The following is a 14,611-nucleotide window of genomic DNA, read 5'->3' on the forward strand; positions in this document are numbered from 1 at the left end:
AAGATTTGAGTAGTCTTAAATCTCACGGTTAATCCCTGAGCTCATGAGATAGCGATGTAGAAAAAGCAATCATATTGGGAATATCCTGAAAATTATACGAGCCACAGGATCATCACTTCAGAGGTATTACGCTCCCTTATATCCATACTGTTCACTACACGGCCAAAAGGACACAAGAGGAAATGAAAAAGAAGAAGAAACCAATTTATTATGTTCAAAGCTAATGATTTTCCATATCCTTTCATTATAGATGCCCTTTGTGTCTTTTTCACCATAAGACCTGGTCTTTTCTTGAGTTGAACTTATCAATTGTTTTCTTGTAGAATCTAATCGAGAAATTAGAAATTCATCAGATACCTAGGCATGTTCGCAGAGATATTGACGTGTGCATCAACTTTGGAATAGTAGGAAGAGATATAGTTATACCTGTCTAGTCACTTTCGTGGCTGATATAGTTTCGTGTGTATGTATAACTTCTAATGTAGGGTTTTTTGAGGAGTGAGTACCGTGGTTTATCAGTTTTATATCCCTTATTCGTTCCAATATTTGGACTGGTATTCCACTCCCGATATCTATAGAAGTGGGGATTTCTGTCGAAAATGTTTCTAAGATGGTCTCGGGACTTTGCTACCATGGAGCAAGTTGGTCAATTGTATAATAAAATAGAATGAGCAGTCTTATCATCTCTGATAGGCTACCGAGGGACGTGGAACCCTTTTCGCAGACAGAAACATTAGCCAGGAACAAAGAAAAAGCCAATTGAAGAAACTCACCTTCTTCATCCAACAATGTCCCACTTTTCCAACTCTCCTCGACCCATTCAAAACTGACAAGATGTGGTATCTTCCTGCCCGTGGCAGCAGCCAAGGTATTTCGCAGGGAGGTGATATCAACTGATTCTACCCTCTGCAGGTTGACAATTATGTGCGTGATATCGGCAGTATCAATCGAAAGGACACAATCTGCCCCGCCAAACAGAGCAGTGTTTTGCGCAAGAGTGAGTCGATTGTCATCGACCTTGAACTCTTCCGAATCCATGTGCTCATCTTCCCCGTCTGTTTGACGTCCTGAGAAGAACAAAAACTTGAGGCCACGAAAGAGCCAGCCACAGGAAGCTGTGTAGCCTGAGTGAATTTTATCTTGGATAAGGCCTTCAATTTCATGTAGTGTAGGCAGATCGAGAGGAGGGGCATTCTGGCTCTTGATAAGAGCCATCTGCTTTAAAGTCTGATGTACGCAGTAAGTATGCTTCAGTATTCCCCCATATTATCTAGGTATATGAGCGGCTCACCTCTCGGAGCTCATCCACATTTGTATCACGAGCATAGCTGTCCGTAAATCGATCGGCATTGATGACTATTTCTGCATCTCCGCCCTCGGTGATGAATAACATGTGTCTGTCAGGGATTGTATGTTAACGTTTCTTTCTTTCCTCGGCACATTAATGACAGAAATACCTAGGCTCAAACGGTAACAGGAAGTCTGGCAGCCCCACATCTTTCTCGTTTTGTTTGATACAGTCAAACAGCCAAGATGGTTTGACGATATTGGCATCGCCTCGTTTTTGCACTGAAGCTACTTTGACCGTCTCTGAAGAACGAATTAGCAAAATTACCTTTCTTGAAAACTCAGATTACGCCATACTTCGCTCGGCAATACAAATCGTGTCAGGCGCAGCGGTGTTGGTTTGATAAATCTTGCCTCCATTAGCTTTGACCAGCTGTTCAAGTTCACCTTTTGACTTCTTCCCGTCAACGTTTGACTCGGTCATGATAACTGGGAGAGTGGTTAAAAAAAGTTGCAGAACACAGTAATCCTTAGAAAGCTCACAGAAGTTCAGGTGTTCAAATATATGGCCTGAAGGTCCGGAATATTGAACATTCTGATTTCCATCATATCCAGCAATATTCATGGGTTTCTTTTCTGTTTTCTTGATACGTTTAGTCCGAGAGCTTTCCACCGAAAACTCCTTTTCCCGTTGCTCTTGCTCAAGATTGGATTTCAGGTCCATAAATTCCTGCACTGACAAGGCATTTTTCCAGTTCTTATCCCTTCGCAGCCGTTTGAACCGAGGAAAACGGAGTGTGAGGCCCATGCGGAATTGGTCACTCCCACAGACTGAGGCTGCTTTCACACAGACAACGACTGAATCAGAAGGCCTGATCCACACATCAGGTCGTTCGTATTGAAGGTCTCCGCCGGCTAGTTCTATTAAGAAAGATGGTGGCTTCTTCGCATCCCACTCAGTCCACTTACCATCTGTGTTATGGCGGATTTCCTGATAGTCGGCAGCGTTGAATCCGCCTCCAACTTTACAGAAAGACCAGCACTTTTCGGGATTTCCACTTTGTGAGGACCCATCATTGCTGTCAACACGTAGACCACACAAAAAGCTTGCTAGATTACCTCCTCGGTGACCCTGACCATAGTAGCCTCCAACCACGACTAAATCGAGGGACTCGCCAAACTCGGTCATGTAGTCAGGCTTTACTTTCATCCAGTCATCATGGCGCTCATTAAGTCGGTACGGGGATCGAGGGTTTTTCAAAACAAGACCCTCGGAGGCCTCAGCAACAACCTTTCGTAGGGAAGTTTCAATCTCCGCCGCAGAGGTGGCTTCTTCATACGGGTGAATCTCGAACCGCCGATGAACAGGTTTAATGGTCTTCTGCAAGGCATTACGCCGATCCCGAAGAGTATATCTTGTCAAAGCACGTCCATTCAAATACAGAATGTCAAAAACCCGAAACAGTGGCCGCGGTCCGTTCGAAAAGGGGTTGCGTTGCTCTGCTAAGGCTGCAGTCTTTAGAGTGCCGAAGGGGATCATCGCATCTTGCTCAGGGTCCCAAGTGATCATTTCTCCGTCAAGAATGAGACTCTGCACCCCATCAACAAAAGCATCCTTCAAATGCCTGGTTAGTGCTCCATTTTTGTCATCTATCCCATGACCATAAAGATAGGTATACTCTTTGGCTTTTCGTGACCAGAACGCGAACTTTCTACCACCAGAGACTGATTCATCAGAAGTCATGTGAAGCTGCATACGCTCTCCATCCAACTTCTCTTCAATCCAAAACACTGGGTCTTCCTCGGTCGTTTGCATTCGCAAAATCATTTTGTCAAACGAATGCATCTGAAATTGAGCGAGCTGGGGCTGGAAGCATTGCATGAGCCCAACGCCACGATCCTCGGCCTCTAACCGAATATTGGGATCTGGTAGGTCCCAGCATACGCGTCGAAGACTGCTGGAGATACTATACAGGTTCTCAGCATCAGGGTGCCAGACATTAAAGAAGGTGCACTCAGACGCCCCAACTTTCATCTGACGAAGGATAATACGAATGAGCCATGTGAGTTCATCAGGGTTCATGCGCCGGTAAAAATCAGTCAAAATTGGTAATTGCTGGTCCTCCTTCGCGGCCGCCGAAAGTTGGTTCAATTTCTCGTTTACTTCTTCAATAGTCATATTGCCTGGGTCAGTACGCATCGGGCGCTTTGAAAGAACATCGTGGCACCGCCCAGCAAAGTCTCCCGCCATTCGAGTAGCCGTAGACTGGCCTGGTAGCTTCCAATTAAGCAGATTATAGCCATCTTCTGACTCTTTGGTGATCTTCATAATCTTCACCAGCATTTTCCCAATGACCTTCTCTTTCATTCCATACATTGCACGATCTCTGTCCTTATCAGGCAGGATCAGTCTAAATGCTGGGTAGATATCATTGCCCACTTCGTTGCGCCATCGCGAAATAAATCGAGTGATGACATCGCGTCGAAGCTCAAATGGATTTAGTCCTGCTGTATTTTTGTTATGAGGTCCAACTTTCCGTCGAGAAGGGGCACTTCCAATTGGCTTCTTTTTGATATTGCTGAGTGGATCGAACAAATTCAAGTAGAGCTCGTGGAATGGAAGAGTTATAGAATGATTATGTGGACGATTTGGATATCTGTTGGCGGTTAGTAGCAACAGATAACGGGTATAATGTATTCACTTTTCATCCAGATCCTCCTCAAAGATTTGAGTGGAATCAGGGACAATATCGTCTGAATCCATGGCACACTTGTTAATAAAAAGAGAAGTGTAGAAGTGTAGAAGTGCAAGTTCCCCGGATAATTTTAGGCAACTATGAGATAGGCTAGGCAGACATAAGTGGGTCCCTTATCACGTGATAGACATGCATAAGGACTTCCACGTAATGAGATTTTTCTACATTGGTTTGTTCAAGTGAATCAGTTTGCGGGTAGTTAACTTCTCTCGATTGCTAGCATTGATTTGATCCCTTTCAATTTTCTTTTCAATAACGTCGATCGGTTTGTTTAGAGCTGCCCGCGAGTTCCGTGTAGTATGATCTTTTTTTAGTCCTCTGAGCAGTCGTATTGTGCCGTCTTAGCGTATACTAAAGTGATGTAGAATATAGACGGAGTAGCTATGGTGAGCTAATAGCTCTGACCGTCTTTATATAATAGTTGAAGTCTCTATTATTTAATGATTATTACTATCATTAGACAAGGGTGTTGATATCGAGAATCAAATCTGTGAGAGCTGTTAGATATAACACAACTGTCTTCGCTCATAATGGCCAATGTTTTTCTAGCTTCTTAGTGTATCTATTATGAACTCTTATGAGTTAATGAAGGTTGAGCAGTTAAAGAGCAATTCTTACTCTGTACATAGTGGGAGTGTGAGGTTTTAATTGGTCATACTAGGTATTGATCTATTCTATTTAAGGATATAACTGTGGAGACTGTATTGGCAGAAAAAGGGCGCTAAAACGGCAGAATACGACAGCCCAGGGGAATATTTATAGTGTTACGGGGTTAAAAGTGGATCTTATGTTGAATGTCCTTCAACCTCACCTTTTTCATCTAAAGTACTGTAAAAAGTCTGATTCCCAAACTCCACAGATATCGATTCCATGAATGGCGAGGTTCCCCCGCGAACCAGCGGTTGACTTCCCCCGCCTTCCGGAATGCCTCTGCTCTACAAGGCGCCAACGTCGCATTTCTGGCCTCCCGCAACCCACCTAATGTGATTCTTCCTTTCACAGTCACTGGTTCTGGTCAGTTCAATCGTCATGCTCAGCCACGTCACCACGATATGTCCTCTGAATCCGGCCCCGAGGTGGGCTCTGTGAGAGATAAGATCGGGAGGCTCACCAACTCTAAGTCTCCGGCACCCGTCAGCAAGAGAGTACGACCACCACCACCCCCATCACCGAGACCCGAACTACTTGCTGCACGACTTGCAGCTGAAAAATCCTATGCTACCAAGCAGATATCAGCCGGTGATGCCGCCCGGCTCGGTGCTATGCGTAGCGCAAGCAGAGCGCAACCTCGACCACCGCCTCGACCTGCCACTCTAGACCGGCCTGATATACGTGCCCCTATCCCCATACGTCCAAGAAGCGCCCAGGAAAGCGTGGATAGTATGTTTAAAGATGATATTACAAGTTCCGACTCTGGTCCCCGATACTCCCCATCCCTACGATCCCGAGCTGGGAGTCTTCGCTCCCAAGCTCTAAACACATATCCCTCTGTCAGCTCACGACTTGCTGCTGCAACGCCAATAGAGGATCCGAAACCGAGGCCTCCGCCGCGCTCAATGACATCATCAGTAGACTATCTCAGAAAACCGGTGCTCTCTTCGTCCTCACCAAGCATAGCCTCAACGTCAGAACTATCACAGCGGAGCAGCTCAAGTGCGGTTACCAGTATGGCGGATGAATCAAATCGGATTCGTGAGGAGGCCCTTTCCAACGCCATTATTGCGTCCGCCCTAGCATCATCCCGGGCATCCCCTGCGACCAAACTACCACCGCCTCCCCCACGACGTCGAAGAGCCCATTCAAAGTCAATCCTTCAATTAGCATATCCCAAAAGCGAACCATCAAGAACCCCAAGTCCGCTGAAGGGAATGCCACAAACCCTTCGTGGCCTGCCAAAGCCCGATGATGACGAGGCTCGTCGGCGGCACAAGATGAAACTGCTCCACAAGCATCCCCACAAACACCATGAAGGAGATCGAAAACGATGGAGACGGGAGGTGACTGAAAAAGAACGTAAGCGCTATGAAGGTGTATGGGCTTCAAACAAGGGGCTGCACATCCCCCCCAGCTTTAACACGCAGACTAGAACCCAGAAGTGGCCGCCACCATCGGAGATGGTATTAAACCTAGTGGTGCGGGAAATCTGGTCCCGCAGTGGCCTGTCAGTTTCTGTGCTGGAGCAAGTGTGGGACCTTGTGGATCAACAGCATATTGGGCTTTTAACCAAAGAGGAATTCGTGGTAGGAATGTGGTTGATAGATCAGCAGTTGAAAGGACATAAACTGCCAAACAAAGTCCCGGATAGCGTTTGGGATAGTGTGCGTTATGTTACTGGGATCAAACTTTCGAGTACTGGCAGATAAATACAGATATTAATAGACACAGTATATAAATTAGGCAGGAGCAACTTTAAATTGCTCAAATTCGATCATTAAACTTCTTCCATGATCTGTCCAGGTTATTTCTTTATGAGCCCCACACTTTCCCATGTCTTCCGATTGAGATCCATCACATCCATCTTATACCATAGTCGTTGAATCAGTGGCTTAATCTATGACTCTCACTCTCTCACACAGTTCCATTCTAAACAATCTCAAAACGTTCTGCTTATGGCCTCGTCTTAAGCCCTTTCCAATTCTCCCAAAACAATTCAGATAGTTTCTTTGCTTTTCCTCATGAGTGAATTGATGCCTGAGGCAGCGATAATTGTGGCGATTGTTTAATGACGCAAATCCCGAATCTCGGGGTTTGAATCACGAAAAATCAGCGCACTTCTTATATCAAAACGCTGTTTCACCCAAATCTGGGACCTCGTCGCACAGCAAATTATCATACAGCCATTCAGCCTACAGCCGGAATTCAAAGGTACAAAGAGTAGGGAAAACCCCCGGGCTGAAGCAGCGGGATATTGAATTGCGGAGTATCTTACCCCATGATATCCTAGCGAGGTGATTCGCCATGGACACCTTACATGAGGGAATCCTTTCAACGGCTCCTCAGCAGGCTCGCAAGAAGTTTGCAAAGCCACCAGTGAAGGTGGCATGTTTAGCATGGTATGTCATTGTTCCTTCCCCGCAGAAAAGTTGCTAATCCCGCCCAGTCGTGCTTCCAGAACCCGATGCGGTGGGGAAACACCCTGTTCTAACGTATGTATACTGTGTCCACCTTGGCTCTGTACGGAGCCACCTTTATTTTTTGTCTTTCATCCTTCAGTAAAACTAACCTCCTCGTAGTGTGTCGCAAAGAACAGAAAATGTTCTTATCTTCCCAGCAAACGAGGCGGGCCTCGGAAAAAGAAGCAAAAGGCTTCGTCATCTCCCGAAGCAGAGTCCCAGCAGGATGAACCGCAGTATGAACCAGTAATGTCTGCGGATTTCGAGGAGCGTATGTATCTTCCCCATCCAATTCATCATGTATGGTCTAGCTGATAGGTGTTTTTCAGCATCAGGCATGTTCAGTCAAATCGATGTGCTCTCTTTACCGGGAGCAGGTCTGCGACATCTAGACTTCCCCCAAGTAGCCTCTATGTTCCAGGACTACTATTCCGGTGATGCATCTCATGTCCCCATAGAGTCGATGCCCTCCCCCTTGGGAAGCACTCGGTGCTTAGTGAGAACATATGGAAGCGAACCTGAAATGTGAGTTAGTCGTCCAGTCCACTGTCTTCATCCGCCATCCTAAACCAATGCAAAGATTGAACGCCTACTATGATTTCATTCATATCTACTTCCCAATTTTACCACCGAGGGTATCTCCTCAATGTCGGGATAGACCTTTGCAAAACCAGGTGCCATGCTCTAACCCATCATCCGAGCCTGTAATGATGTACCGGCCTCGTTCGCCTTTGAGTCTTGCAATATCAGCAATTCTGGCGTTGGTACCACATTCAAATGATCCGGATCCATCCTCACATGCATCAGTCCTTCAGCGAAGACTGTATGCTAATGCGTTCTCGCAACTTGCTAACTCAACCATTGAGTCGGAGTGTGATCTTGAATTGTCATCAACCGACCCTGGCCTGGCATTATCAAGCGAACGGCCTGCGATCAATCGGGAAAGATTCCATCCCCAGGTCCCGGAGGATCTTGAGATTCTCCTTGCTTTGTTGGTTCTCTCAGTATACGAGTACACCCAAAGGGGAAATAGGCTGAAAATGAGGTATCGTGCTGGCCAAGCTTTGGCTATCGCTTTGGATAAGTCATTGCATGCCTCTATGGACGAGGATGAGTCTTCTGAAGCTTGTCGGAGAGCATGGTGGATGACGGTTAGATTTTCAGCCATACACCTGCCCTAAAGCTGTTTCTAATTCGCTCCTAGTATTACTGCGTCTTACAAGGCTCCATTGTGAGCACAACTGTGAGCTAATTGATCTTCAATTGCACGGTTGATAGGACACTAACAAGTAGTAGGCACCTACAGTTGTCATCAATGACCCCCAATTCACGACCCCGTATCCACGATTCTCTGATGATCCTGAGGTTTGTATCTTGCCTATAGCACCCTTCTTTTTTTTTTTTGTTTTTAGCATTGTCTAAAATGAGAATAAATTAACATTTTTGCTAGGGCTGGTCCATTTTGATACAATCACAACAAGTCTTGGTCTCGGCGTCCCAGTTCATCGCCGACTTGAATAAATGCTTGGTATCGCAATCAGGCATGCACTTTATGTTTGAACGGATGCAGCAGCTGGACTCCTGGACCAACTCTGTTCTTGCGCAAGCGTCCTCACTTCCTATTTCCTCTGAATTTGGCAACCATCGAGAATCAATCACCGCCCAGAGCATACGAGCAATTTCCAGGATCAAATTATCCAGGTACAAAATAACTAGAAATGCTTTTGCACGGAGAATATTAACCCATTTGCAGTGCACAAATCAAAATACATCGTTTCAGAGCCTTCTCCGACATCCCAATCTTCATTAAGAAACACTGCGACCTCACCACTGCAAATCCAACCAATACTTCTGATATCGACACAAAATCCTGTACTTCAGGATCAGACATCCATAGCGTTTCTTGTTTACATGGCGGCCTTGATCAATTCCAACGGGCCCCCGCAAACGAATACATGACACCATCCGACTCATCCACATCCTCAGACGGCCATCCTTATACCCCACAATATCCACAGTACCCCTTCACACTAGGATTTCCATATAGTCCACAGCACTCGGCAAAAGTCTGTCTCCGTGCTGCGATTACAATCTCACACATGTTTGAGAGTCTGCCCTACCCGCAACCCCTTCTCGAGAATAATCAACAACACCCACAGCGTCCACTACCCCGGACCATGCCTTCATTTGCATGTTGTCTGATGCAGAGCAGTTACGCAATGTTAATGATATATTACAAGGTCCGCGTGGCGAAGCAACTTTCTCCGGATTCTGAAAACGACATTGGCGGTGACTCGACCAATAGACTCGTTGAAGAGTTATGCCAGGGCCTGCAACGGATTATTAGCGCCGTATCAAACTACTCCATTGCATTCGAGGCATTGGACGGCATGAGAGGTAATCAGAATCCTACTTTTTTCCTTTCAATTGCATTCCCCGCTGATGATACTCTAGATGAAATCCAAGGTGCATTCCAAACGGCATTCCCTCAATTGAAGATTCCGTCGAAGCAGGAAAAATACTTGGCTTCACCTTGAACGCCTCGTGCCTTTTTCAATATCGATTTTTCAATTCTCTGGACGGACGTCCACTCTCCACTCTCCTCTCTTAACTTGCGTTGGAACTCGGAAATTTATATATAACCTCGGCTGGTTTCTCCAAGGCTCTACATTTCGTAATGTTTACAATGGACAGAGTTATCTACTTCAAGGTTCTAATTCTATCTCGGTCTTATATAACATCACATGTCTTTACGACACAAAAGTCCGTGGACTTCACCGATACCGTAAACAGTGCTGATATTTTTAAATTTTCTCAAATTTTATAACGAACCCCGGACTAGGATGGCCCTATTGTGGCTGGTTTCAAGGGTTCAACCAGTACTTCAAGGTTGTTTAGGTAGCTTCCGGGTGAATTTTCCAGTAAGCTTCAGGGCTTGAAAGTCACGGGTCTAGTCTACAGGAGCCCGCTTGATGGCTATGTTTTGAGAACTTCCATATGAGAATTGAACATTGGAAAAAAAGTCTAAAAATACTGGGAACTAAAAAATCACAACTAACTAATCATCCATGTCGTCGTCAAGATCGATGGCATCTGGGTTGGCCAGCACAGCTGGCGCTGCTTCATCGGCCTTCGGCCGATTGCCACCTTCAGGGCCGGTGGAAGCAGCAACAAATCCCACGGGGGCACGAGCCTGGCGCTCGAGAGCAGCCATAGCATCATTACGCTGTGCATCTTCCTCGCCCTCTGGGTTCTGTCCGTCTTCTTGACCGCGTTGCTGGCTGCGGGCGATTGCTTGGGTAGCAATGAAGTGGACGTCGGTGCTATTAGTAAAGAATTAGTCAATAAGCTGTCCAATAAGTAAAAAGAATGGGAGGATGCCTACTTGTATTGAGCTTGAACACTTCTCTTGATGCGAAGCATCTCTTTGAAGGTGTCTTCGTTTCCGTGCTGGACCTCGAATGCTTCGTATTTCTGCCAGAAGGGAGCATTTGTGCGTGGATCGCAGAACTGCGAGGCATGGCCATAGATCGCACGGGCGCGGTCGATTTCGCCGAGCCTCCGCTCCATTTCGGCGAATTTGAGACACATCTCCTTCGCTTCCTGGTCTGGCAAAGCGGCGATGGCTCGCTCGTAGATGGGTCGTGCTGAAGTAAGACCGAAGTTCGAGGCAGACTTGGTGATGTAGAATTCGAACATCTCAAACCTGTCCTCGTCGGATACAGCCCGAGTTGCACGCTCGTAAATCCGCATTGCGTGTCGAGCAAGACCGCGCTCTTCCTCCAAGTTGCCGTACATAAGGTAAAGTGGTTTGGCGAACTTTGGTGGGCAGCCGTCCAGGGCTTGTTCGAAGAGGTCTCGCAATCTCTCGATTCCAATCTTGCGATCCACGGCCTTGGTCAAGTAAAGATTCCAAAGTTCAAAGGCAACCGGATAGCTGAACAAATCAAGACCACGCTCGTAAATCTTGAAGGAGTCTTCGTAGTAATTGTTCTCCTCCAGAAGATTGGCAAAGTTGACAATAGTTTGAGGAGTTGCGATTCGCAGCTCGAAGATTCGTTCGTAAACCTTGCGTGTCTCCTCCAATGACGATACACTTTCCACTAGATCGACATAGAAACTCCAAAGTTTCCAGCTCTTATGGATTCGCTGCTGTGGGGTCAAAGTCTCGTCAAAGTAGTCGACAGTTGACTTCTTAGGAGCTGCAGTCGCCTTGGTCATAATTGCGACAGCCTGGTCGAAGTTCTCCGCGCGCAATTCCATCTCCGCCCATTCACACCAAGTTTCCGCGAGTTCCGTAATAGTCTTGAATGGGACCTTCACAGCCTTTTCAAAGATGACTCGTGCGGTTCCCAGATCGCCGCCGTTCTCGTAGAGTTTGGCGTAGTTGACCCACAAATCGGAAAACTTGCCGTGAGTCTTCTTGGGGTTAATGGCAGCGATGGCATTGGTGTAAGTGTTAACAGCTTCCTGTTGGTTGTCACCCCAAAGTCCCACTCGTTTCTCCCATTCAATGACGTTGTGGGGGTTTTGTCGCAAAAGAACATCACTGAGCAGGAACGGGCGTCGGTCCATCAGCTGTTCAAAACGTAGCAAACGCAGGTCAAGGTTGAAATCTGACTCTTCGTCGATTTTTCCTTTCTCCGAGCGAGTAGCAGCAGCTTCCATCAAACTGCCAATGATCGATTCTTCGAATTCAACGTAAGCATCAAAGATCAACGTGAAATCACGAACTGTCATGACTGTGATGATTCCCTCCTCAAATACATCTCTGGCCTTTTCAAAGTTACCCTTTGTGATCCAGTAAGTTGCCAGGCCCGCCCATAGCTTGCCTCGCTGATCAGCAAAGCGATCAATACCACTTCGAAGAATAGCATCGACATCGATCCCGACCTGTGGACCTGTTTGGATTTGCTTAGCTTTTGAAACCAGTATGTCAACCATGCCGGTCCACAGCTGGAAATTGCTATGTCCTTCCTTGGACTGGAATCGAGGATTGTCAAGAATTCCCATGTAAACCTTGACAGCTTCGGTATATTGACCCATCTCAACTAAGAGATCAATGTATTCCTCTGAATTCTCCGGGTGGATTTGCATGTAGCGACCCCAAATATTCACAGCAGTTTGTCCAGATGCAGATCGCGCAAATTTCTTGTAGACTTTCCAAATTCTGTTATGTTGAGTAAGAGGCAAAGCGCGAAGACCGAGATCAAATGTTCGTCGAGTCAGGGTGACAATAGGCTGCTGGAGTAGAAAGTGGAGGTACATCTCCCAGATGCGAGGCATCTTGTTCAAGAGAACTAGAGCCCGTTCAAAAAGCGCATTAACCTTCTGGTACTCAGAGCGATAGACGACCGGGTTGCGGCCTTTCAGGTGCTTCATTCGGAAATCGAGATACTATCACTCATAACAGTCAGTCTATTATCTCTGACTTGAATACTGGCAAGGAGGGGAAACCGTACGATCTTCCATAACTTATACGACCGCGGCAATTGTCGAACAGCGCGCTCCATAACCTATAAGGCTCTTGTCAGCTAGAACCAAAGATACCACTATCAATTATGCTGTTGACATACGAATGCTTGCTCATAGAGTGTGCCATTTTGCTTTTTGAATTCGATGTAGTCAAGCCATGGTTTGACAGTGTGACCAACGCGCAAGAGGTCCTGCTCGTAAACACTATCCTGATCGGTCTAAACGTTTTCAAAGGTCAGAAAAGACACATGCGACAAAAATTCAAAGGGCGCCTACGATCAGGTACAGATCTGGTCCGGACGCAGATGATCGATCCATCTGGGCGTGTTGCCGGTCTGATCTCGGGGGCAATAGAGTCCCTGGCATAGCGCCACTCCGTTCGAGCGGGATCAAAAAGGCACAATCAGCACCTCGGCATGTGAGAAAAGTGCAAAAAGAGAGAATCGCAAGCGCGATTGTCCCAAGCTTGAAACAGCAAAGTCGATAGGTCTATCACGTGACTTGGGCGGTGGGTGGAGCCGATACGGCGTCATATCATATCAATGTGGCCGCTGCTAGCTGATCTTCTAAGTTAATTGTTCTACATTCTTCAATCTTAGTTGCCGTCATGTCGGGTGCCGTGGTGCGTCTAATTATGATCTGTGTTCTATAATTGCAATCGACTAATCCAGCAACCTCTTCCAGGGCCGAGAGCCAGTCTTCCCGACTCGTCAGTCACTTGGATTGATGAAGAACAAGCTTAAGGGAGCAGAGATTGGCCACAGCTTGCTAAAAAGAAAGAGTGAAGCATTAACAAAGTACGTATAGCGATAATCCTCTTGTTCCAGAGCTTTGCTAATCACATTCGGTTTCAATCAGACGTTTCCGAGGTACGAACATCTCGATCATCCAGTCTCCAATCCCCCGCACTGCATTGAAGCTAACCCCGAGGTGCAGACATTACACGACGCATCGATGAAGCTAAACAAAAGATGGGACGTGTCATGCAAATTGCAGCCTTTTCTCTGGCCGAAGTGAGCTACGCTGTTGGTGGTGACATCGGATACCAGATTCAGGAGTCCGCCAAACAGGCTCGTTTCCGTGTTCGAGCTAAGCAGGAGAACGTCTCCGGTGTTCTTCTTCCTCATTTTGAGAGCTACACAGAGGAAGGTGTCAATGACTTCGGCTTGACCGGTCTTGGCAAAGGTGGACAGCAAATTCAACGCTGCCGGGAGACATATGCGCGGGCCGTGGAGACACTGGTGGAGTTGGCCAGTTTGCAGGTATGAAGGCTGAAGTTTGAAGGGTGTTTTTCATGTTTTAACATCTTTAGACTGCTTTCTTAACTTTGGATGAGGTGATCAAGGTTGTCAACCGACGAGGTAAGCATTATCTTATGTGTCACTCGAGTTTATAAGCTAACTAACATCTTTCACAGTCAACGCCATGTATGCTGCTCCATATGAAGACAATTTTTATATTTGAAATACTAATCACCCTTTTCCAGTGAGCATGTTATTATCCCTCGAACTGAGAACACCATTAAATGTACGTCCCCGATCAATTGGTCGAAATATACACAACTGATAATCCACTAGACATCAACTCTGAGCTTGACGAATTGGACCGAGAGGAATTCTATCGTCTTAAGAAGGTCTCCGGTAAGAAACAGCGAGACACCGCCGCCGCCGATGCGGAGATTATTGCAGCTCGACAAAAGGCAGCTGAGAAGGAAGCCGAGAAGAAGGCACAGATCGGGACAGATTCGGTTGATGAATCAGTTGCTGAATCAGCTGCTGAACCAGATGCTGAACCGGCCCCTGAGCCTGAAGTTGCAGACGTTTTGGGCGAGCAGGAAGACAACGACGTTATTTTCTAGGTTTTTGATATCTTTCCGTTTTCTTCTGTATATCGCGAATATGGTTCCCAGTTGCCATCTCTTGACAATTCCCTATGATCTTCTACGTTTGCAAACTTCGTAACTTGTTTTCAGCCACTGGC

General features: G+C 46.5%; 5 protein-coding genes across 5 annotated transcripts; 3 read left to right on the forward strand and 2 right to left on the reverse strand.

The window, feature by feature from the left end:
- Positions 1 to 694: 694 nt before the first annotated feature.
- On the reverse strand, positions 695 to 4,051 carry N7495_005216 (DNA ligase (ATP) DNL4; the record flags this gene model as incomplete). Its single annotated transcript, XM_057207867.1, has 7 exons — positions 695 to 714; positions 774 to 1,227; positions 1,292 to 1,397; positions 1,458 to 1,590; positions 1,645 to 1,776; positions 1,831 to 3,944; positions 3,990 to 4,051. The coding sequence occupies 7 exons, from the start codon at positions 4,049 to 4,051 to the stop codon at positions 695 to 697; spliced, it is 3,021 nt and encodes a 1,006-aa protein (XP_057061641.1).
- Positions 4,052 to 4,913: 862 nt separating this feature from the next.
- irs4 lies at positions 4,914 to 6,406 on the forward strand (the record flags this gene model as incomplete). Its single annotated transcript, XM_057207868.1, has 2 exons — positions 4,914 to 4,944; positions 4,986 to 6,406. The coding sequence occupies 2 exons, from the start codon at positions 4,914 to 4,916 to the stop codon at positions 6,404 to 6,406; spliced, it is 1,452 nt and encodes a 483-aa protein (XP_057061642.1).
- A 595-nt stretch (positions 6,407 to 7,001) lies between these two features.
- Positions 7,002 to 9,693, forward strand: N7495_005218 (uncharacterized protein; the record flags this gene model as incomplete). Its single annotated transcript, XM_057207869.1, has 9 exons — positions 7,002 to 7,096; positions 7,144 to 7,189; positions 7,277 to 7,427; positions 7,486 to 7,681; positions 7,737 to 8,307; positions 8,361 to 8,399; positions 8,453 to 8,521; positions 8,607 to 8,857; positions 8,910 to 9,693. 9 exons carry the CDS (start codon positions 7,002 to 7,004, stop codon positions 9,691 to 9,693), a joined length of 2,202 nt encoding a protein of 733 aa, XP_057061643.1.
- Positions 9,694 to 10,214: 521 nt separating this feature from the next.
- N7495_005219 (mRNA splicing protein SYF1) lies at positions 10,215 to 12,997 on the reverse strand (the record flags this gene model as incomplete). The annotated part of the gene is made up of 5 exons (XM_057207870.1): positions 10,215 to 10,479; positions 10,542 to 12,553; positions 12,619 to 12,672; positions 12,733 to 12,849; positions 12,908 to 12,997. 5 exons carry the CDS (start codon positions 12,995 to 12,997, stop codon positions 10,215 to 10,217), a joined length of 2,538 nt encoding a protein of 845 aa, XP_057061644.1.
- Positions 12,998 to 13,238: 241 nt separating this feature from the next.
- On the forward strand, positions 13,239 to 14,489 carry N7495_005220 (H(+)-transporting V1 sector ATPase subunit D; the record flags this gene model as incomplete). Its single annotated transcript, XM_057207871.1, has 8 exons — positions 13,239 to 13,253; positions 13,316 to 13,428; positions 13,490 to 13,500; positions 13,568 to 13,893; positions 13,944 to 13,992; positions 14,049 to 14,058; positions 14,118 to 14,158; positions 14,209 to 14,489. 8 exons carry the CDS (start codon positions 13,239 to 13,241, stop codon positions 14,487 to 14,489), a joined length of 846 nt encoding a protein of 281 aa, XP_057061645.1.
- Between the last annotated feature and the right edge of the window lie 122 nt (positions 14,490 to 14,611).

The sequence above is a fragment of the Penicillium taxi genome (assembly GCF_028828555.1).
Source record: "Penicillium taxi strain IBT 34144 chromosome Unknown utg000004l_segment0_segment0, whole genome shotgun sequence".
In the NCBI taxonomy this organism is placed as follows: Eukaryota; Fungi; Ascomycota; class Eurotiomycetes; order Eurotiales; family Aspergillaceae; genus Penicillium; species Penicillium taxi.